The 24,223-nt window shown below is 39.6% G+C and overlaps 1 protein-coding gene across 1 annotated transcript in view; it reads left to right on the forward strand.

Annotated features, from left to right (window-relative positions):
- The window catches only part of Mamdc2 (MAM domain containing 2), a 162,205-nt gene extending 138,328 nt beyond the window's left edge, over window positions 1-23,877 (forward strand). Inside the window, exons 12-14 of the mRNA XM_008842749.3 lie at window positions 12,406-12,665; window positions 23,447-23,531; window positions 23,662-23,877. Of these exons, the coding sequence (XP_008840971.1) occupies window positions 12,406-12,665; window positions 23,447-23,531; window positions 23,662-23,726 (410 nt within the window). The 3' untranslated portion in view covers window positions 23,727-23,877. The remainder of the gene's footprint in view (window positions 1-12,405; window positions 12,666-23,446; window positions 23,532-23,661) is intronic.
- The last annotated feature ends 346 nt before the right edge of the window (window positions 23,878-24,223 follow it).

Genomic DNA, 24,223 nt, shown 5'->3' on the forward strand with positions numbered 1-24,223 from the left:
TGTCTTTAACTGGTGAGATGGCTGGAAACTCTACTTTGTTTGCATTTAATGTCCTGACTCTTGATCTCTTCAAGTTAAGAATTTAGTGTCTCAACGGAAGATTGGCAAGTGATGGGCTCTCTTTTCTATCCTTCTTTTCTCACAAACCTTGGCCCTCTCAACCCTGGCTCTTTGGGCAATCTCGAACGACAGTTATTTTCTGCTTACCTCAGTGAGGTTGTTGGTTTCTCTGTCACATGTCTAAAGGAGGAAGCAGCTCAGGGAATCTTGAGCCCATTCCCAAGACCTCCCTTTCTCTCTGGAATGTTGGTTCCTCATATCCTTGCAGTTTGGAAACCTCTCGAATAGCTTTGAAACAGGTACAGACATCCCCAAATAACTTTTCAATTGTTTGTCCTAAGTATTTTCTACAGAGTATAGATCTGCCACCAGTTAGGCAGCGGAGCCAGAAAGGGCGGCTGATATTTCCTTCTGTAGCATCGTTTATTTATAACATGATTATTTACTCAGAATTTGGGAGCATTTGCTCTGTTCTGTGTAAGCCAACTGATCATAGTATTTTTCAATATTTTAAATTTATTATTTGACAAATTCACACATGCATACAGTGTATCTTGATCATATGATGTTGATACAATCCCCCTTCTTACTCTCTCAGACCCTCTCTAAATTCTTCCCTTTCCCACCTTCATGTCCTCTTCTTTCTAAAGAATATTTTTATCAATTCTCTAGGAATTTCACTCAATATATTTTTTTCATATTCACCATCCACTCCTCTCCCTAACTCCTCCAAGATGTATCTTACCTCCTTTCCCCCAACTTCATGTCCTCTTTTTAAAAAATAACCTGTGGAGTCCAATTTGTGCTGCCCATGTGATCCTGGGCTTGGGGCCATCCACTGGAGTGTGATCAATCTACCAGGAGAGACACCCTTAAAATATTGACTCTCTCAGCAGCTATCAACAGTCAATAGCTCCTCAAATAGGGGTGAAATTTGTGACTGCCTTCCACTGTGAGATTTCATGGGGCTTGATCTTGCTGAGGTCTTGTGCAGGCTGTCAGAACTGTTGAATTCTTATGTGCTACTGCCCTGTTGTGTCCAGAAAACACTCATCTACCAGCCCTAAATCATACAATCTTCCCATCCTCTCTTCTATGATGGTCCCTGGGCCTTGTGGAGAGAGGTCTACTATAGATGTCCCATTTAGGGCTGAGCACTCTGCAGTCTCTTATATTCTGCACATTGACCAGTTGTGGATTTCTGTGTTAATCATCATCTATTCCAAAAAGAAATTTCTCTAATAACAGTTGAGAAATGCACTATCTATTGGTATAGCAATAAGTCATTAGAAAGTAACCTGATACCATGTCCATTTAGCAAAATAATAGTAGCAGATTCTTTCCTAGGGCTTATGACCTATCTAGTCACAGGTTCTTTGTCACAATAACAGTGCCAGGCATGGGTTCCATCTTGTGGAACAGTCCTTAAATCATTGCTTGGGATTTTTATCAGCTATAATCTTTCAGCTGAAATATTGTCAATGTTCAAGTGAGACTTGGATAGGATTGAGTTGAAGTACATAATTCAGAAAATAATTCCTCAGTCCAGGAGCCCAGGGTGTCTGGTATGGACTGAGAGAATACACTACAGTTGTTGGATATCACCACTATTCAAATGTTGTGCTAGCCAATTAACAACAGTGGCCCCTCTCACTTCAATAACTGTTGGAGAATAAACAGCCAAGGATAATGTGGAATATACTGGGATTTTGATTAATAAGAATAGGATTGGGAGGGAAGTAGGATGGGTAGAGTAGGGATAAGTAATTATTTTTGGTCTTTTTTGAGTCAGGGTGTCCCTGTAGCCCCAGTGAGCCTGGAACTCACTATGTAGACAAGGCTGGACTTCAATTCACAGAGACCTGCCTGCCTCTTTCTCCTGAGTGCGGGGATTAAAGGTGTGTGCCACCATGTCCAGCAAGAACAAAGATAGATATTAGATGAAGTTGAAAAAAATCAAGGTGAATAAAGTAGCCCAGAGGGAAAGTTGGGACCCACAGATTTTAGAGACTATTAAAGCTATGGAAGTTTAAAATTAATAGGTAAAAGATGAGGGGATGGGATGAGAGAAGGAGGAAAACGTAGAAATCAGAGTGTAAGTATATGAGATATGGATGAAGGGCATAGTAATGAATGGCTTGTAGTAGACTGGGTGAAGAATCATACACAGCAATCCTAAAACCTATCTGAGCAATAAACGGACAAGAGCAAGACCATCACGAGATACACATACAAGAGTGGAGATTAAATAATAGAAAATACAAGAGCACTTATGGAATGCACCGCTGCACTGCATTAAAAGGTGAAGTTCTCAGAGCCCTAAGACTCAGGGAGGCTCCCTTTGGTACTGGGGGAGGAGGGGTGAATGGGAGCCTTTGATCTCTGCTGCCTCTATGTTTGGTGGAGAAGGAAGGAGATGTTTTAAGCCCTTTCCTGGTAGTTCCCTCAGACCCTTGCACATATACCCCCAACTCTTCTGGTTATGTGGGTCTGGTAGATGTGAGAAGCAGCCCTTTCCTTGAAGTTTTTTCTGCTCTCCCTTGGGTAGCCTAATTTGAGAAGGCTTTCAGCTGGGCCCTGATCTTTGGCTCTCCCACAAGTTTCCCTGCAGAGATCTCCCTGGCTTCATAAATTCATTTATAGACCTTGTCTCCTGCAGGATAAGAGCTTCTTGTGTATTATCTTGATGGGTTTTTTTTTCCACCAAGTTTCAGTGGTGAGGTTGCTCTCATTCAAGTACTAACCAGACCAGACCCCGCTTAGCTTCCGAGATTAGATGAGATTGGGCGCGTTCAGGGTGGTATGGCGTAGACCAATGCTCTGGTTTCTAATCTGCCACCTCACTCAGAAATCCCCACTGCCATCATAGCATTTTAAATGAGATCCTTGTATTTCTGGCCTCATAACTATACTCATTTGTTGATCTTTTTCTGACTCTTCTACCTAGGTCTTGTTATATCTGAGATGAAATTGCATCCTGTTCAATTCCTTGGCAAGGGGTAATAGGAGAGTATTAAATTTGTGCAGGCTCTGACTGTAAACTACCTAACAGACTATGCCATTGTCTGTGTCTTTCCTTTTATAACTCTATATCTTGAGTAATAAATATTGTGGACAATTATATTAAACAAAAATATTCAATGACACTTGTTTAAGCACAGTAAGGCATACTTTGTTCAAGAACATCATGATGAACATAGGAACCACCACAGTGTGATTTTGCAATGGAGCAGAAAGGCTCTCAGCCTGAATACAGTATGGCCAAGGAAGAATAAAGAATCAAAGAGCTACATGGAGTTGTGACATGGAAAATTAATAGGTGGTAACATGGGGGTAAGAAGGATTCTGGCTAAACTGAACTGACCTGCCAGGATTCTTACTGGAGGCAACTCAAAGTAATCACATGTCACTTACGGGATGGTAGAGATTGAAGAACTCAGTCACATAAAGCTTTGAGATATTAGATTTCAGCAGTACAGGAATCTGGCTTAGCATGTTTCTTGATAAAATTAGATTTTGTGAAGAAGTACAGAGAAAAGACTAGGAAAAGATTTAGGAGATTGATTATTTGGCCAAGCAAAGAATTCTTGCAAATTCTCAGAATAATAAAGTGCTGTAAATGTCTTTTTTATTCTGTTCTCACAAAAGACATATTGACAACCACCTCATATTATTTAACGTGCTTTGTATAGTAAATGTAATCTGCTTGGATGGATGGCACTGAAATCTCTCTTTAATGGGGGACACATTCTGAAATAATATGTTCTGACATTTTTCATTGGCTGAACAAGTCAATAGCAGTTCATAGATTTTCAGGGTACTGGATGTAGGCAAGATATTGTAGATCAGCTAAGGAAATATATATATATATATATATACACATATATATGGCAAAATTCATTCAGTGATGTTTTAATAATTACCTGCTGAGATCCTGAGGTAACAATAATAAGCTTTATTGTGATTATGTACACATTCTAAACAACAATGAATTGCTTACACAAAGGAGACCTAGTGTCTGCATTGGGGATTTATTGCATTTTGTCTTAACAAACTTTTCTATGACTCCTTTTCAAATGTAAGTAATAAAGCAATAGCAAGAATTTTTAAAAGCAAAACTTCCTGTTTTATACATTGGAAAGTTCTAGATTCAAACTCTGGACCAGCAGCACAGTATATTTCTCCTTGACATCTACAGAGTATTTGTTTAGTGTTGATGGTCACAAGGTCCTTTTTTTAGTTAACATAATGTATTCTGGGACTTTGAAAGGGTATACCTGCATCTGCAGACTGTCTTCTATCTTTTCCCTTACCATTCATAAAGCCTATCAATCTACACCTGGAAGAACATGTACAGGGAGAAAAAAAGGGGGAAAGGCATTGAAGCTGTTTTAAGGATAACTGCATTAAATGATAAGCCACTATAGAGCCATTAAATAGAAAGAGAAGCTCAGAAAAGCCACATTATAAATATATCAGGTAATTCTGTGTCTGTCAGGATCAATGCATCATCATATATAGCAGCTCCAAGGGTGAGATATTTCCTGAACTTACTAAAGGGTGACGTAGAAAGACTTTTCCAGATTCTGGAGTTAGCACAGTGTGGTGGGGAAGGTCATAGAATCTTTAGTAGGTGTGGCCTCACTGGAGGAGGTATGTCATCCCCACTTCCAGTTTCTCGCTCTGCTTCTTGTTTGCTGTTGAAATTGTGAGCTCTCAGCTTCCTGCCTCTGCTGCCATGCCTGCCACTTGCTGCCATGCCTTTCCACCATGATGCATTCTTAACCCTCTGGAACTGTAAGCCCAAACACACTCTTCTATATATTGACTTGGCCATGGTATTTCATCACAGCAACAGAAAAGTAACTAATACACACAGTATAGTCTAGTGGAAAGCCAAAGCATCGAACAGTGAGTTGTCTCTGTCTTGGTTGCAGAGCCTGGGGCATGGTTACATGACCTATCTGAGCCTGAGTTTCCTCATGTGCAAATCAACACTAACAGTCAATACTTTACTAACTTATTAAGGTTGCTGTGATAATTGATAGTATAGAAGCTCCATTGAAGTGGATGATAAGTTATTTTGCAATTACTGAATCTTTCAATAATCTGCCACTGTTTTGTTCTTCCATAAAATAGAAAATTATAGCCTGTGCCCATTAGTGAAATTCTTTAGTAGAAAGTAAAAGATTTGGTAGACTCATTAAACCAATGTTCCTCAATTGCATTTCATCTACCATCAGTATTTCAAGTAATAAGAGTATAACTGTTTTTAACTTTGCTGGTAGTACCCATATACATAAAAAAACATAGCCAGCACATCAGAACCATTATTTGATAGATTTATAACTAGTTTTTCTGTTTCCACAAAACATGAAATTTGGGGTCTGGAGAGCTGGTACAGCTGTTAAAGACTCAGGCTCATAACCAAAAGATGAAGTTTCATGTTTGGATAAATATTTGAGCAATAAAAATGTAAACTATTTAAAGAAAACTATTAACTACAAGTAGTATATGGACAAAAATAATATGAAGAAAAATATTGTATGGTAAAAGCTTGGGAAACGCTTATGGAATAAGCCATTGCACTAAACTAAGACACCCCCCTCTCCAAAAGCCCCACCATTTCACTGCTGTTAAAGGAAGAAAAGCATCTACGATAGATGGGAGAGTGACTGGCATCAAGGTGGCATGGACTTTGCAGGATTTTTCTGTTTCCTGCACCATCTGCTTGAGTATCTCCATTCTGACAAACCAGAAAGTTTTCTAACGCAGATGCTACTTCACTTCTTATTTATTTATTTATAAGATGGTGAATGCAAGTCAGAACAAACTTCTCCAGCTTTTGTTGATATTTATATGTTGCCAGGCTGTCCGAATTCTTTATAAGCATTTCTTTAGAAGGGTTTTTTAATAGGGAGTTTGTGGCCAAATGATGATGAATAAATAAATCAGTAGGTAACTATCCAGTTTAGTTAGAAGTTTCCTTAGTTGTCTCACTCCTGAGTCTCCCAGTATCATTGGCCTTCCTCTCCTCCTCCTCCTTCTCCTCCTCCTCCTCCTCCTACTCCTCGTTCTCTTCTTCTTCCTCTTCCTGCTCCATCTCTTCCTGGTCGTGGGCATTGTGCTGCTCCTTCCCTCCTTGAAGCAACTCCTCCAATTACAGACTTAACAATTCCAAAGAAAGACACCATAACTTTCTTTTATGACACTCTTTGGTGTTCCAATAAAATTTCCTTGCTTTGAAAATTAAGTTCTCTTTTAATATACTGGTAAATGAAAGAAATTTTCTTCATTTCCAAGAACAAATACCAAAGAATAAGTTACTTATGAAAATGTACTGTTCAACAAGAGAAAATGTGTTGTTGTTCTGGTTTGTTGTTGTAGTTGTTTATTTTGATTGCTTTTGCTGGCCCAGCAGTCCACAGCATCTGAGGGATTATCTCCAATGTGCATCAGTTTTTCACAGCTAAGTTTTTTGTGATAGTCCCTGATATTGCCAAATCTCATTTACCGAGAGAAGGCTTCCGTGGAAAGCTTTGTGAAAATGTAGCAAGATGTCTGAAAATGCCATAATGAAACTCATTACTCTGTATACTAATCTAAAGAATTAATTTTTTAAAGTGGTGAAATGCTGGACACCCGGTTGGGCCAGTTATACTAACCCTCTTGCCATACCTCACCCCAGTCTCTTCCATAAAGTCCTTAAAAACTTCCAGACTAGCAGCTTGATGGTGCCCTATTTCCTGGGACCCCTTCTGCTGTATAGGTTCTCCCTCCCTCCCTGCTTCTCTCCCTCCCTCTCTCCCTCCCTCCCTCCCTCTCTTCTTCTTAAGTTTCTACTGGTGAATGCATAATAAACTTGTCTCTTTTATGAGACATTTTAATTTTTAAAAAATATATCATTTATTTTCATTTTATGTGTAAAAGCTTATTGCCTGTATGTATGTAAGTGCACCAGAGTCATGCAATGCCTGAGGAGGTCAGAAGAGGGTATTGGAGTTACAGATGGTTGTTAGCCACCATGTGGGTGCTGGGAATTGTACGTGGAAAACAGACATTTTTAAATATATAGTTCAGCAACACCAAGCACATTCACACTGTTGTGCAAGTATGACCATCATCCAGGTCCAGAAAATTTTCATCTTCCTAAACAGAAACTGTACCCATTAAATACCAACTCCTCATTTATACCAGCTTTTAATATAATTAAATTAAATGTGTTGAACAACAAAATCAAAAGCCATGAGTCTTGGTAAGGACCAAGTATAGAGTCAGGGGTAGGAGGGAGGTGTGACGCGGGTGGAAGGAGAGAAGAGAAGGTGGCAAAAGAGTGTCCAGGATGCATTATATATGCATGAAATTGCCAAATAATTAAATAATAATATTATGAAGAGTAATTTTAAGGACTGTAGAGATGGTTCAGAGGTTAAAAGAGTTTGCTGCTCTTGCAGAGGCCAGAATTCAGTTCCCAGAACCCATGTCAGGCAGCTTACATCAGCCTGTAACCAGCTCCAGGAAATCTGCCACACTCTTTTGGCCTCCATGGACACCCACATGCATGTGAACACACACACACACACACACACACACACACACACACACACCCCTACACATACAGAAAGAGAACACTAGAGAGACACATAAAATTAAATCTTTTTTAAGAGTGATTCTAGGGGACACTTTTAACAGTTGTTCTTCCCAAAGTGTTGATGTCCTTTTCCCCTGATTATGAAAAGTGTTCTTCCAGTCTAATGAAAACAGCTAGCTGCTCCTTTTACACAGCCTTACCACAAAGTTTGCCAAAGCCCCTTCCCAACCCTATAAAAGAGAGCCAGGAGCCTGTAGGAGCAGCTGCCTCCCATTTCAGAATTATGAATATGGTGTGAGTCTCTGCAGCTCAGAGCATCATGGTTGCCATGCGAAGAACAGATGGGGCCCTGAGCAACAAGCAGATCCATGGGACTCCCCCCCACCAAAAATCCTGGATGTTGGACAGTAGCCAGCAGAAAGAAAGTAATTTGTTTTTTCCAGCTAACAATGTTTTCCACAGTCTGAGATCCTTCATCTGTAGGAATGTGTGAGCTGGCCTTGAAGTGTCAGTGCTGGGACTACCCACTCTAACCCAAACTTTTGTTGCTGAGACAGCTTGAAACTTTAATGTGGCAAAACCTGTCAACACACATGGCTTTTCTCTGCTTTCCCAACACATGTGAGGCAGACTGGCCTCAGTTAGATTTGTGATCAAGAGAAATGACTATGTCATCAGAGGGGCAAATTTTCATCAGCTGGCAAGTTTGTTAGAATTATTTTTAGGAATAGATGTTGATCTAGATTGCTTCAAATGTATTTCCTTATACATGAGTCCTTAAAATACAAATTATGCCATGAAGATATTTTTAAAGGCAAAGAATATTGTAAAAAGGTAGACTGAAGTTAGTATCCTAGAAAGTCATTCCACTTCTAAAAGCAGAACAATTACACAGGTCAAACAGTGTAGATTTCCCTTCATAGTCCATGGCACTAAACACGAGGCTCTCCGGAATTTGAAATCTTAGCTAATAGTTTCCATCTGACACCCAAGACTCTGAGATGCAGGAACTAAAAGAAGAGTAGATTGCAGAAGCCACATCTATGGGAGGGGTGTGGTCCAAAGCATGGGAGATGGGAAAGAGACTACCCAGGCAGGCCTGGTTTAGTTAGAGCCCACTTTGCCTGCCCAGAAGTGCCTGACACAAAGTAATGCTTTCCTTTCAAAGCTGAATATACTAGTGTCTCATACCCACAAAGGAAATAAGTTGATCCAATGCTCCTGGAGGTGACTGAGAATTTTCCTGCCTTCCAGGACCTCAGAATGTCCCTGGCCAAGACTTCCCATCACTCTTGTGCACCATCATCATCATTAAGTGAAAGAATATCTCAGGCCATCTATAACTCATGATGACTCCATTGCTTCCTGTTAGTTCTGAAAAGATGTTATGTCTCAGCCCCTAATGGTCTCCACACTTCTTCAGTGAAAGCATATTTCAAGGACATGTCTTAAATGATGGTCCTTGGACAGGACCCCTTTATTAAACTTCACCCACTCAAGATTCAGGGACCATTGAGGAAGAGGGGGCAGAAAGACTGTAGGAACCAGGGAGGAAGTGCATGACCATCCTACAAGCTCCTGGGAACCTCCTCATATGACTCCCTCTTAGATTTTTGTCTGTAGCAAAAGTCTTTTATGTGGGATTTCAGGTAGGCCTTCTGAGAACTCCAAAGTCAAGTATAAAACTTCTTTCATTGTTTTATTTTTTCTTGTTGCCTTAAAAAAAATGGAGATTTTTTTTTCTTGTTATACAATACAGGCTGGTCTCAAACGCATAATCCTCCTACCTCATCCTCATAAGTACTGGGGTTACAGGTGTGTGCCACCACACCTAACTGAATGTTTTTTAATTGGACATGTATTAGAGTATTGTCTCAGTCTACTGTGCCACTAACTTGCATATAAAATAGCATAGGACTCCTTTGAACATGACTAGATGAAATACTATGATCATTTTTATGTTTTATTTTTCATGGAATTAAATTAAATTTACTCTTCAGTTAGGATTGTGTGTGTGTGTGTGTGTGTGTGTGTGTGTGCACTTGGCATATTCATTTACATTGAGGCTAGCTTAAATGACAAACAGAGAAAAGAAAATATCATAAAGTTTTCTTGTATTGTTGAATGTGGAAAAACACCCAGTATAGCAACTTTTGTACCAATGAACAAATGAATGTTATGAAGTTAAAGAATTATCATATGTATGCTCATAACTTTTTGAGATAGAGTCTCAAGCAGCCCAGCCTGACCTCAAACTCACTGTGTAGCCAAGAATAACCCTGAACTCTGTTTCTTCTGTCTCTGCTTCCTAAGAGTTGGAATTATGTGGTGGAACATGCCTTTAATCCCAGGATTTGGGAGACAGAAGCAAGCAGAAGATCAAGACCAGCCTCTATTGAATAACCAGTTCCAGGCCAGCTAGAGCCACAGAGAGACCCTGTCTCAAAAAACCAAGAAAATCAGAGCAGTTAAAAGAAATTACTCAGCAGTTAAGAGCATTTGTTGTTGCAGAGGACCCAGACTCAGTTCCCAGTACCCACATGGTGGCTAACAACCATTATTAACTCCAGTTCCAGGGGACCTGATGTCCTCTACTGGCCTGTATGGGCATTGCATGATATGGGTGGATGCAGGCAGAACTCTCATACACATGGAATTTAATTAATGAATTAGTTAATTAATTAAAGACACAAGAAAAAAAGAATTGGAATCCAAGACATGCACCACAATGCTAAGCTTATTGGTATTCATTTTTTAAAGCACCTCAGGTGATATAGAACTAGTGTGAGAACAGTAGCTTTGATAAGGCTTTAATCTTATCAGAGCTCCAGTTTGTACTAGTGTTGCTTGGAGCATCCAAGTCAAGTGCCTGTCTCACTACCAAGAACCTCAAGCATTTGGTGTGAGTCTGATGGGGCCATGTCTTCTAGAAATGGTCAGACTGGTTTGTGGCTTTGAGCATCTAGTAGGGATGCTCCAGGAGTCAGGGACATAGTAATGAACTAAATAGGAAAAACCTCTCTGTGCATTCTAGAACATGGAGACAAAGATTAAAGAGGAGAAAGTAATGTGATATATTAAGAGACAATTAAAGGTTATGAAAACATAATAAATTAAGGTATAAGAGATGAGAAGTACAGTGGAGAGGATGGGGGGGACTGCAACTTGAGGCAGTGTAGTCTGAATAGGCTCGGTAGAAAATGTAGCAGACACTTAAAGGGGGCAAGAAAGTGAGACCCAAGATTATCTCTAGAAGAGCCAAGGTTAGCTCATGCAAAGGCCCTGAGCAGACATATCCAGGAACAGTATAGCGTCCACTGAATGAGTGACAAGAAAGGTAGTGAGAGGCAGGTGATAGGTGGCAGGTTGTCAGTGCCCTGAAGCAATCCTGAGGACTCCAGCCTTGGCTCTGAGCTGAGCCAAGAAGATTTAGACAGAACCAGGGTAAGATTTAGCTTTTAAAGTCTGGGGATAAGACCAGTGGGTAAAAGTACTTGTTGAGCAAGCATGGATCTGAGTGTGGATCCCCAAAACCTGTGTAAAAGCCGATGCAGTAGCAGCAGCATCTGTAACACCAACACTCCTATGGGGAGATGGAAGGCAGCGACAAGAGAATCCATGGAAGTGCACAGGCCTGCTAACAGGATATATGTGGCAGGAAAACAACAAAGAGACTGTCTCAAACAAGGCAGAAGGCAAGGGCCTTTCACCCAAGGTTGTCTTCTAAACTGCACATATGCACTGTAGCACAAACTTGCCCATAATGATACACATGAATGTGGAGAGAGAGAGAGAGAGAGAGAGAGAGAGAGAGACTCAACTTTTACAAAGACTGCTATAGACACTGTTGAGGTTAGATTGCAGGAGATGAGGGTAGGAGCAAACACTCTAGCCAGGAAGCTGTCAAATCAGTACCAGTGAATTGATAGCAGCTTGGACCAGGTCACTAACAGTGGAAGGATTGGGAGAAGTGACAAGATTCTGAATGGAATGAAGGTAGAGCCACCATGCATTCCTGGCAGCCTGGATGTGGAGAAGAGGAAGAGTGCTATGTGAGTCCCAGGTTTTGGACCTGAACAACTAAAAGAGCTCAAGAAGATTTGAGACAAGGCTGTGCTTTAGTTCAGTTGAGCTGCTGTGACAAATGATCACAGGCTAAATAACTTATAAACAACATAAACTTGCTTCTCACAATTCATGAGAGTGGGAAGTTCAAGATCAAGGCACCTGCCAATTTAATGTCTGGGGAAGGTTTTCTTCCTTAGATGGGGCTATCTGCAGGAGCTCTCCTCCCATGGAGGAAGAGATGATTGAGTTTCAGGAATCCATGATGAGGGAACTAATCTCATTCATTAGGAACTGCCTTCATGACCTAATCAGTTCTCTCTTCCTCCTCTTACTTAGTCTTGGGGTTTAGGATTTCAATGTACGAATCTGGAGGAATTACAAAACCATTTGGAAGCTTCCCAATATTATCTATGAGTTAGTGAGATAAATTCAGATATGACAATCATATCAATGACATGAGTGTCACATTAATCTCCTGTCTATTAAGCTGAATTGAAAATCGTCAAATGAAAAATCATTTTGTGGCCTAATCCTTGTAGCACATCTATTTCTCTTGGCTCATGCATACTCTGCAGAATTATGAAACCTTTTCTCAGTATTATAGCCAAAGAATCTATGTTTCTAGGAATACTATGAAAGAAAATGTTATTTGGATCTTTTTTAACCTTACCTCTTTTCCTCTCAAGGCTACTACATGTACATAGAGGCTTCCCATATGGTATATGGACAAAAAGCACATCTCTGGTCCCAACCTCTGAGAGGCGTTCCTGGGAAACACTGCTTGACCTTTTTCTACCATATGTATGGCGCAGGAACTGGCCTGCTGAGTGTTTATTTAAAAAAGGAAGAAGACAGTAAAGAGTCCCTGTTATGGAGAAGGAGAGGGGAGCAGAGCATCTCCTGGCTGTGGGCTCTGGTTGAATACACCTGCACAAGGCAACACCAGGTAAGCCAAAGGAGATGGGAATCAAGCAGGAAAAAATGCACATAAGCTTCTTATGGCCTCCTGTGTCTTCCTACCAAAGAGAATATTTTGTCTTTTTTCAGGGTCAGAGATAAAGGCAGGATTAGTTTAAGAACAAATATAATTAGCCTATATATTGATTAAATCTAACCAGTGAATGGGAAATTAGGGAACTAAAGCTTTGGACATTCATGCATAAGCTGATTGTTTTTTACAGTTCAAGGACAAAAGTGTACCTATTTTGTCTTAGTGTGTTATGAATTTCAAGTATATTTCTTCCAAAAGAAAGTCTCCCTTTCTTCTAAATACAGGATTGCTGCTTCTACTGCCCATGATCACCACATGCATGTAAGGGGTTTTGTTCTAAGTCTCCACTTAAGAGTGTGTATGGTCCAGGGTAAGGTTTTTGAGCCTCTATATGCATTGCTACATTGATATGGAAGGAACTGAGGCTCTTGATCCCCAGTTCATAGTCATCTTGCCCCTCCCACTCCAACTCCCCATATGCTATAGAAATCCCTGTCCTAAATTATCTCAGTCATTCAAGTAGGTGGGGCTAAGAACCAGTCTAGCTCAGAGAACCTCAACTGCCTTCTGGTAGTCACAGACTTCACCCAACTATCATGAGCCAAAGCTCTGGGGAGATAACCTTCAGACTCCCTACTGTTCTTGAAATTGCTCTGTAGAATTCTGGAGTGAGAGTAATCTCCAACCAGAACTCCAGCTTCCTCTGCATCCTTTTTCTGGATGGTAAGCCTCTGGGGCCAACTCAACTTTAGCCACTGACTGGCTGACTGATTTAAGCCCCAATCTGCCTGGGAAGAGGTATCAAAAAATGAACTTTTGCATCACTCTGCTACCCAAACTAATTTTCTACAGATCTAAATGGGAAGATATTATAATTCAAGTGGCCATAATACAAACCCACTCAAGGGGCTGTATTGATTTAAAAAAAATGACAGAGGGAAGATGTGCTCTTGTCCAGGAAGGGCCCAATAACTCAGCACTGAAAACTATCAAGAAATGTAGTAAAAATTAGGAGACTGCGCCATGAAAAATTTTGATCATGACTGTAACAGAAGGAAAGTGGATTAATAATATAATCAATCATCATTCAGAAGTGGTAACTCAATCTTGTTAGACTTCAGGACACTCGTACTGCATATCAAATGGTTCTAAAAGCATGGCCCAGGTACCAGTGTAGCAAAAATACCTGAAATTCAAGATCACCTGAAATGCAAATTCTCAGGCTTTATCTCAGAATATTAATATCGGAAACACTGGAGCGTTCCAGAACCCCAGACATTTGTTTTAATAAGTCTTCTGGGTGATTCTGATACAACTTAAAAATAGAAAATCTCTAATAAAGTGAGTCTGAATCTTAGGGACTGGTACCCAAACACTGATTCCCCCCACCTTTTTTCAGTACAGGGATCAACCCATTGTCTCACGCATGCTCTACTGCTGAGTTATACTCCCAAATCTACATTAACATTTTTTATGCATGTGAGTGTATTGACTGCATGTAGGTAAGTGCACCCGTGTCGTGCCATGTCTGCAGAGGACAGAAGAGACTGTCGGATCCCCTAGAACTGGAGTTACAGACAGTTGTTAGCTGCCATGTGGGTGCTGAGATTCGAACCCAGGTCTTCTACAAGAACAGTCAGTGTTCTTAACTGCTGATCCATCTGTCCAGCCCCATCCCAGACCTACATCAACTTTTTAACTCTTTTTAAAAAGTATTTTCTTTGTTATTTTTATTTTATGTGTATGAGAGTATTGTTGCCAGCATGTATGTTAGTGCACCTGTGTCATGCAATGCCCATGGAGGTCAGAAGAGGGCATTGGGTTCCCTGGAACTAGAATTAAGGACAGTTGTTAGTCGCCATGTAGCTACTGGGAATTGAGCCCAGGTCCTCTGCAAGAGCACCTATGCTCTTAACCTTTGAGCCATCTTTCTAGCCCCAAATTTTTAACTCTTTTTATTGAGCTTTTTAAATGTCATACAACATTTCCCACTCAAATCCAGACCCCCTCCCCAATCCATGTCTCCCTCTATCCCCTCACTGAACCCTATGCACTCTGCCATACATGCTGAGTCCTATTCATTCAGGTGTTTGTACCCAAGAGATACTGATACACAAGTGCTCTAAGATTAAGTTCTGAGGAGCAGGCCAAAACCCAATACTAAGTGCTAGGTGTCAGACAAAGGACCTTGTAGATACTACACTTGCTGGATCGATGGTCATTTGATTTGAATTTTTTTTTTGAGAGAGAGAGAGAGAGTCTGGCTATGTCACACAGGCTGGTTTTTAACTCAGAATTCTCTTTCTCTAAATCCCCAGTGCTGGGGTTATAGGCATGCACCACTATATCCAGCTTGAAGTGTTTATTATTTTTTAATACTTTATTATTTTCATTTTATGTGTATGAGTGTATTGCCTGCACGTAATGCCCACAGAGGTCAGAAGAACACATAGTGCCGGGTGTGACGGCACACACCTTTAATCCCAGCACTCGGGAGGCAGAGGCAGGCAGATCTCAGTGAGTTCAAGGCCAGCCTGGTCTCCATAGCGAATCCAGGTCAGCCGTATCAAAAAGACACAGACAAAAAAAGCAGAAGAAGGCATCGAATCCCTGGAACTGGAATTATAGACAGTTGTTAGCTGCCATGTGGGTTCTGGGACTCGAACCCGGGTCCTCTGCAAGAGCAGTCAGTGCTCTTAACTGCTGGGCCATCTCTCTAGCCCCTGAAGCATTTTTAAAAAACAGAATAGTAAAGCATCTTGGGTGGCATCTTGGGGCGTTCTAGTCAAAGGTTTTGGAATAGCTGTAGAGATTTTCAGCTCACAATCTAGAAGGGGAGTCTGGATTTCCCCCTTTGACTGATAATGGAATAGATATGAATTTTCTCTTCTGCACTTAATGATTACCTCAGGAATCCTAAATGATTTCAGGGAGACTAAGTTGCATCCTAGTGTCTGAGAAAATGCAGACACACTCTCATGCATACATAGATCGGCCATCTGTTACATATTAGGCACTTATGATGCCAAGAGTAGAACAGAGTTCTTCCAGCTCTAGATAGGGAAAAGTGAATGCCCAGCTGGTAGTTGTTCAAATGAAAATTCACACCCAGATCTGCCTAGTTCCAAAATCTACTCATAACCTCTGTCCTACACTGTCCACACCCTACAGAAGTTCTGAAACACCTCCATTCCATTGGGATCACGATCATCAGGTGGCCTTGGTGAAATTCTATCCTCTCTGAGATTATTTATACACATCTTCAAAAGTGGGAAATAATTCCCATCATGCTGACCTCAGCAGAGTAAAAGCAAGCATTAAATGAGATTGCGCTTATGCAACACTAAAGACTCGGCAGACTGTGTGTGTGTGTGTGTGTGTGTGTGTGTAGCAACAATAAAGATCACAAAATTGAGAGGGAGTGGGGTGACGTGGAAAGCTGGAGGTTCGAGGAGGATGGAAATGTAATACTCAGGTATGAAATTCTTAAAAAATTAAAGAGAGTGTGCTTGTGAAGGAGTTTTACAGACTTTAGTGTGCCAAATTATTTAAAAATATATATTATCACTGTTTCTAAAAAATACATTTTTCCTCTCATATTTCAGTGGTCTTTAATTCATATCACCATTGTAGAACTGATATCATAGCACTATGGCAGAAGCTGTATCGGGTACCTAGACCAAGTTCTTTTAGTCTAGGAAAAAATATATCATTTTAATAAATATTTATTTGCCACAGGTACATAATAGATCCTAAGTTTCTACAATAAATAGAACATATGAAGTTCTTACATTGGGGCATTTATATTCTAGTGGGAGAAAGGTTAAACTATAAACCAAAAATATATAATGTAATATCAACGCTTTAGGTCTAAATGAGTGAGGGCTTTTTTTTTTTTTTTTACTTTGTCAAAATTAATTTGTGCTTCAAAATAAAATTTTAAAGCTGGGCATGGTGGTGCATGCCTGTAATCCCAGGACTTTGGAGGTGAAGGCAGGAGGATCAGGAATTCAAGGTTAATCTATGCAGCATACTGAACTGGAGGCCAGCCTTGGATGCATGAGACCCTGAAACAAAAAAAACAAACAGAAAAGGAAAGATAAGAACTGTAGTTCTATGATAAAGCTCTTGCCTAGCACATGTGAGACCTTAGGTTCATTCCCCAGTGCTGCCAATAGTAATATTAACAGCAATAATAATAAATATAAACAAATAAAATTTGAATTAAATTACAACATTTTCGCCTTAAAGAGCAATATTTAGAAACTGGAAAGATAATCTGAAGAATAGGGTAGAGTACTTCCAAGTCAAATATTTGATAAGTGGTTTAACAATTCCACAAAAAGTCAAACATAATTACTATTTGAGTCAGCAATTCTACTTGCATATGTGTGTGTATGTGTGTGTGTGTGTGTGTGTGTGAGAGAGAGAGAGAGAGAGAGAGAGAGAATATATATTCAAGAGAATTGGAAACATGTACACAAAAAGCACATAAATGTTTATAGTAGCAATATTTACAATAGCTAAAATGTAGAAACTACTCAAATATCCATCAAATAATAAACAAAATGTGGCATATTATACTATGGAATTTCATTCTGCTATTAAAAGGAATGAACTACTGATATGTCCCACACCACAGATTGAACTGGCAGCACTATGCTCAGGGCAAGAAGCCAGTCACAAATGGTGAAGTTTTGTACAATGCCATTTATATAAAATGTCCAGCATAAGCAATTGACCAAGACAGAGCAGATTAGTGGCTGGTAGGGGTTCCAGGAAAAGGAAGAGGAAACATAAGTTTTTGTGACTGGGTCTGGGTCCTTTCAGTAATAATGGTAATGAAAATATAGCAAAGAAGGAATGAGTTTTGAAATCTATTGCTCAGTAGGATGACTACAGTCAATGATATCATACTGCATATTTTAAAATAGCTAGGCAAGTAAATTTCAGATGTCTCCCCAACAAAAATCGAAAGATCAGAAATAGCGTGTTTGATTTAATCTTTGAGTATTACTAACATATATCAAAATATCACATTGTAACTTATAAAGATATGCAAGTATGATTTATCCACTAAAAATAATACTAGTTGGAGACGAAGGAAATGAAGATAATTAGGTGACAAAACCAAAAGAGTATTGGAATAATTATAAAAGGCCTTTCAGGACATGGAAAAGAGCCTGAATTTGTTCTAAAAGCAGTAAGCAGTTAGATAGTGTTAAGGTAATATGATCTGATTAATGCTGAGAATAAATCAGGCAACTCCTTGGAAAGTATACTATAGCAGGGCAAGGAGACTGGGAACTACTGCACTCGTGCTGGCACAGGAATAGCAGCTTGTGCTAGGAAGCAGTAGGAAGGAGAGGTTAATGGAAGATTACAGGTCTTGCTGTGAATCTCAGTCTGAGATGAAACCAAGGCTAGACTGAATTCATGATCCTCCTGCCTCAGCCTCCCAAGTGCTGTGATTACATGCATGCACCACCACACCCAGCTCCAGTGTTTTGGTTTATAGCTACTTTAGTCTTAATAATTTTGACTTGGTGCTCCTATTCCAAAAGAAATACCCACCAGTTCCATTTATTAAAAAGAATTATATCTAGGGCCAGGTGTGGTGGCGCACGCCTTAAATCCCAGCACTTGGGAGGCAGAGGTAGGCGGATCTCTGTGAGTTCAAGGCCAGCCTGGTCTACATAGTGAGCTCCAGGACAGCTGGGGCTACAAGGAGACCCTGTCTCAAAAAAAGAAAAGACAAAAAAAAGAATTATATCTTAATGACTTAACATTCATTCTATATATACGCATATATAATATATATGTTATGCACCTGCTAGGTATTGCACAACTTCTCAAGACTTGGAAACAGTTTAGCTATGCCACCTTCACTTAAAATTCTGCATAGATTTTTACATGATACTTGCTTTTACTTATAGAAACTACTAAAACCTAGCTATATAATGATAAGATGTCAGATAAGATGGCATCAAAAGGAATATAAGTCCATCTAATGTTGAAACTTTGAATGACTTTGGACTAGTAGTTCCCACAGTATTGCAAGATGTTGAGTATTTCTGTCTGAAATTTCAAACTATGCTGCAGCACCCTTGTCAATCAATATGCTTGGATGTCTCAGATGGAAGTTTTGGAACTAAGGATACATTTAATTTAATCCTATATTGTTGTATTTATTCTATAAATAAATATTTGTTCATTAGTTGCTACAGGTTAGATTTGGTTAGCCTTAAATCACATAGATAAACCAAATGAATCTTGTAAGTTAAGAGAAAGAAGAGTTATATATCTACAAATACAACAGTGCTGTAAAATGGTTGTCACTTAAGTAGTAAGTTATTACTATATATCTACAAATCACAGTGCTGTAAAATGGTTGTCACTTAAGTATTAAGGAAATTCAAAACAGATTTATGAAATCAAGAGTTTGGCCAAAACACAGATATCCAGAATATCATTCTATTACAACTTATCTGTCACAATAATTGGAAGCCAAACACCAGTTTTTGTTGTTGTTGTTGCTATTCAGAAAACCAAAATGTTTTTTAACTGCACTCACATAGCCTCCTATCCAGATGCATTGGGACCCCCCTTTTCTTGTCATTTATGTGGATTCTTGTTTAGGAATGTATATTAATCAAAGCTCTCTAGAGGAACAGAATTCTGGACAGATGGACAGACAGATGAACATTAAGAGTAGGGATTTATTATAGAAATTGGTCGAGAAATTTTATGATATGCCATCTGCAGTTTGATTTCAGCAGCACAGTTTAGTCCACATTTGTGGGTTTAAGAACAAGGGAAAACAATGGTCTAACCTTCAGGAAGATATGAAAGCCTGGACTGGTATAAGTCTCTGAGTCTGAAAACCACAGAGTGGCCTGGAGTTCTGACTCCAAACATCAAGAAATGATGGATTACAGAAGGGAGAGAAAACTCTCATTGCCTCTGCCTCATTCACACTGAATACGGACCACCCATCTTTACTTGGCCCACTGCTTCAAATGCCAGTCTCATCCAGAAAGTGACTCACGGGCATGCCCAGAAATAATGCTTTACCTGCCACCTTGCTATCCCTTAGCCCAGTCAGGTTCACACCTAAAATTAACCATTTCAGGTTATGTGTTAGAAAATTTTGTTAACTTCATTTTGTCCTATGTCTATCATTAAAACTTCCTTGAGTCATTAATTTCAAGAGAATTTCATAAACATGAGTTATTTGATTTATATTCCTAATTTTGAGAGGCTTAAATGAAATTATCTTGAGGGTTATCCTTTTTATTTGACTTAGGGCATAAACTAATTCAATGGGAAGTACTTTGATCATCAAATGAGTAGAGCAAATAGTCTTCTGGACAATTTCCATTACCCATGAGGCCTCTCTGAAGGATTCAGTAGCTTATTAACTATTGTTGAGACACCCTTAGAGCTGGTGATCTGTTCTTCCTAGAACAAGAATATTTGATCAGTTATTTTCTTCAAAGACTCTGAAGTCATAAAAGGGAGTCCTAATCTCATTAGGCTTTGCCTGTGATGCTAGATATTTAACATAAGTGAGCCATTATCTTTTGGTCAGGTTCTTATTTATATACAGTGTTATTAAGCCTTTCCTCTTAATGCCAGTACCAAAGGTAGATTCATGGAGCGTCCAAATAAATTGAAGATTCTAGACCTTTTACTTTCACAGGCTCTGTAGGTGCTGGGAGATGCCAGAAGTAGAATGTTTTAGTGGGGCTGTGTTTTGGTTTGTTTCTCTGTTGCTGTGATTAACACCATAACTGAAAGCAACTTGAGGAGGAAAGAGTTTGCTTCAACTTATATATAGCCCATCATCAAGGAACGTCCTGGCAGGAACTCTCAAGGCAGGAACTGAAGCTTTCTTCCTCTGGTTTGTCAGCTGCCTTTCTTATATAACCCAGGCCCACCTGCCTAGGGATAGCACTGCCCACAGTAGGCTAAACCCTCCCACATCAAGTAGCAATTAAGATAACGGCCACAAAGGTGGCCACAGGCCAATCTGATCTGGGAAATTCTTCAGTTGAGTTTCCCTCTTCCCAAGTGACTCTAATTTGTGTCAAGCTGACAAAAACTAACCCTTTTTCAATTTGACATACAAACATCACTACAAGCCATGCCTTTTGCATTTCTTACCCTCGAGATTTTATGTTAATATCACATTATAAAACATAGTCCAACTTTTAAAAGTCCCATAGACTTTTAATAATTCCATTACTTAAAAGTCTAGTGTCTTTTAACTGTGGGCTCTTGTAAAATAAAAACTAAGTTGTATACATACTTGTTCCAAGAGGGAAAAATCAGGGCACATTTATAATCACATCAAAACAAAACCAACCTCCAGAAGTTTAAATAGTCCCATGTCAAGGCTGGAGAGAAAGCTCAGCAGTTAAGGGCACTGGTTGCTCTTGCAGAGGACCTGGGTTTGGTTCCCAGTACCCACATGGCGGCTAAAAACCATCCCTAACTCCAGTTCCAAGGGATCTGACGCCCTCCTCTGACCTCCACAGGCATTGTACAACATGGGTACACTTACATATATGCAGGCAATACACTCATACACATAAAATAAAAATAATAAATAAAATTTTTTAAAGTTCAGTGTCCACCATCTTGGTCTAACTCGATTTTGACTGTGTGCCAAAGGGCTTGGGCAGTCATACTTCTCTGGCTCTGCCATCTGTGGTCTGCACAGCTCGTCATATAGGCTTTGGCTACCTGTACTCCACACCTGCTGCTGTCCTTCATGGTCATCCCATAGTCCTGGCATCTCCAGTATCCTGGGATCTCCACCTTAACTGAGACTTTGCCTTCACCATTGACCTCTCATGGCCTTTCACAGTGCCACATCTCAGCTGCTCTCCATGACCCTTCATGCCTTCAAAATCAGTACCATATTTGGCTTCCACCTTGAGGTATAACCGTCCCCTACCCACCACTGGAACACAGCTTTTGTGTAATGACCCTGAGAAAATACTCCTCACGAGATTTCATCTCAGTGATGTTGATCTCTTATTAATCATAACTAATTCTTTAGCCCCAGCTGACCAGATACCACAGATTGTCAATGCAAAATATTACTCAAATGACCCAATAAAGTACACTCATACACATAAAATAAAAATAATAAATAAAATTTTTTAAAGTTCAGTGTCCACCATCTTGGTCTAACTCGATTTTGACTGTGTGCCAAAGGGCTTGGGCAGTCATACTTCTCTGGCTCTGCCATCTGTGGTCTGCACAGCTCGTCATATAGGCTTTGGCTACCTGTACTCCACACCTGCTGCTGTCCTTCATGGTCATCCCATAGTCCTGGCATCTCCAGTATCCTGGGATCTCCACCTTAACTGAGACTTTGCCTTCACCATTGACCTCTCATGGCCTTTCACAGTGCCACATCTCAGCTGCTCTCCATGACCCTTCATGCCTTCAAAATCAGTACCATATTTGGCTTCCACCTTGAGGTATAACCGTCCCCTACCCACCACTGGAACACAGCTTTTGTGTAATGACCCTGAGAAAATACTCCTCACGAGATTTCATCTCAGTGATGTTGATCTCTTATTAATCATAACTAATTCTTTAGCCCCAGCTGACCAGATACCACAGATTGTCAATGCAAAATATTACTCAAATGACCCAATAAAGTTTTTGAGGGGCTCTCAAAATTTCCTCTGAAACTTTATAAGCTAGGCTTCCACTGTCTACATTTCTCTCACCATTATCTTCCAACTTTGTTCAACAGCTCATTAAGATCTGAACACTTAATGACTTTTCTAGTCCAAAGCTCCAAAATCCTCCACAATTGTCGCCTAAAACATGGTCAGGTCCATTACAGCAACACTTGCCTCCTGGTACCAGTTTCTGTTTTGGTTTGCTTCTCTGTTCCTGTGGTAAACACCATGACCAAAAGCAAATTGGGGAGGAAAGAGTTTGCTTCAACTTATATCCCATCATCAATGGAAGCCAAGGCAGGAACCTGGAGGCAGGAACTGAAGCAGAGACCACAAAGAAATGTTGCTTACTGGTTTGCTCCCTCTGGCTTGCTCAGCTATCTTTCTTATATAGCCCAGGCCTACCTGCTAGTGACAGTACCACCCATGGTGAGCTAGGCCTTCTCACTTCAACTAGTAATTAAGAAAATGCCTCACAGATGTAGCCACAGGCTAATCTGATCTGGAAAAATTTTCAGTTGAGGTTCCCTCTTCCCAAGTGATTCTAGTTTGTGTCAAGTTGATAAAAACTAACCAGCACAGGCAGGGAAAAGGGGTCACTATTAAGGCACTTTTAGGCAAGTATTTCTGGTGAATTATCTAGGGAGATCGTATGAAAAGAACCTCAATCGTCAGGGCTTCAGACTTCATCATAAAATCTTCAAATTCCAAGCAAAAAAACTATTTTGAATTTGCTATTTTGTTTTAGTTTCTTTGTTTGAAGACAAGGTCTCGCTACTTTGTGTACCCTGGCCTGGAACTCAGAAGACAGTCAAAGCTGGGTTGAATTTGCAGCAGTCCAGCTTTAGCTAGAGCTCTGGATTGCTGGAACTGCAAGTGCAGGCCTTGAATTTGTAATTTTGTATTCTTTTCCTTAAAGGCGGCTCCAAGAATTATCAAAGCCTCTAGAACCATAAAGCCTGTACCTTCTCTGACCAACATTGTTTTATCAGCTTGACCCTATTTCTAAATTCAACCTTCATTCTTTTTCAGATAATTTTTGAAGCCATTCGAGGAGTGTCAATAAGAAGTGATATTGCCATTGATGATGTTAAATTTCAGGCAGGACCATGTGCAGGTAATATTTCCCCAACTATAGAAGGTTGATTGTGAAAAGGATTTTATATTACAGTTTCAAATAATAAGAATGAAAGATTATTTTTATGTAACAAAAAATGGATAAAATAATTATTGTCTTTTTCTGATAGAAATGGAAGATACAAACCAACAATCATCAGGATATTATGAGGATTTAAATGATATTGAGTATTAAAAATGATCTGAATTGGATTAAGGAGACAAAAGCTATGACTCTCTTCAATCAAAATGAAAACACAACAAATAAATACTGGATAGTCTTAACCATTGCATAAGTTGAAATGACTTCAGAGCATCCTCTTTCATTACTTTCGTAGAAAAAAAAAGATACTGACTCAGGGCTTTTTTGTGTATGCATTTGACAACTGTTACTAGAGAACAGGCTGCTGGTTTTATGTATATCATTTCATCTTAATTTTGGTGCCAGTTAAAAAATACAAATGTATTATAGTATAATCATTTTAAAGTACACAAATAAAGGGCACACTCAAAATAGATGTGCCTACTTAAATCTGCATTCAGTGAATGTATTAGAACAGGTCTTGTGGGTTTCTTTTTGAATTTCAAGTAAGATAAAATTTCTTAAAGTAAATAATGTGAGATATCAGTAATATCTGCAAAATGAATGCAGTTTTTCATGGTATCAAGTTATTCTGGAAAAATAAAGTCTCA

The sequence above is a fragment of the Nannospalax galili genome, unplaced genomic scaffold (genome assembly GCF_000622305.1).
Source record: "Nannospalax galili isolate Female #2095 unplaced genomic scaffold, S.galili_v1.0 scaffold761, whole genome shotgun sequence".
Taxonomy (NCBI): domain Eukaryota; kingdom Metazoa; phylum Chordata; class Mammalia; order Rodentia; family Spalacidae; genus Nannospalax; species Nannospalax galili.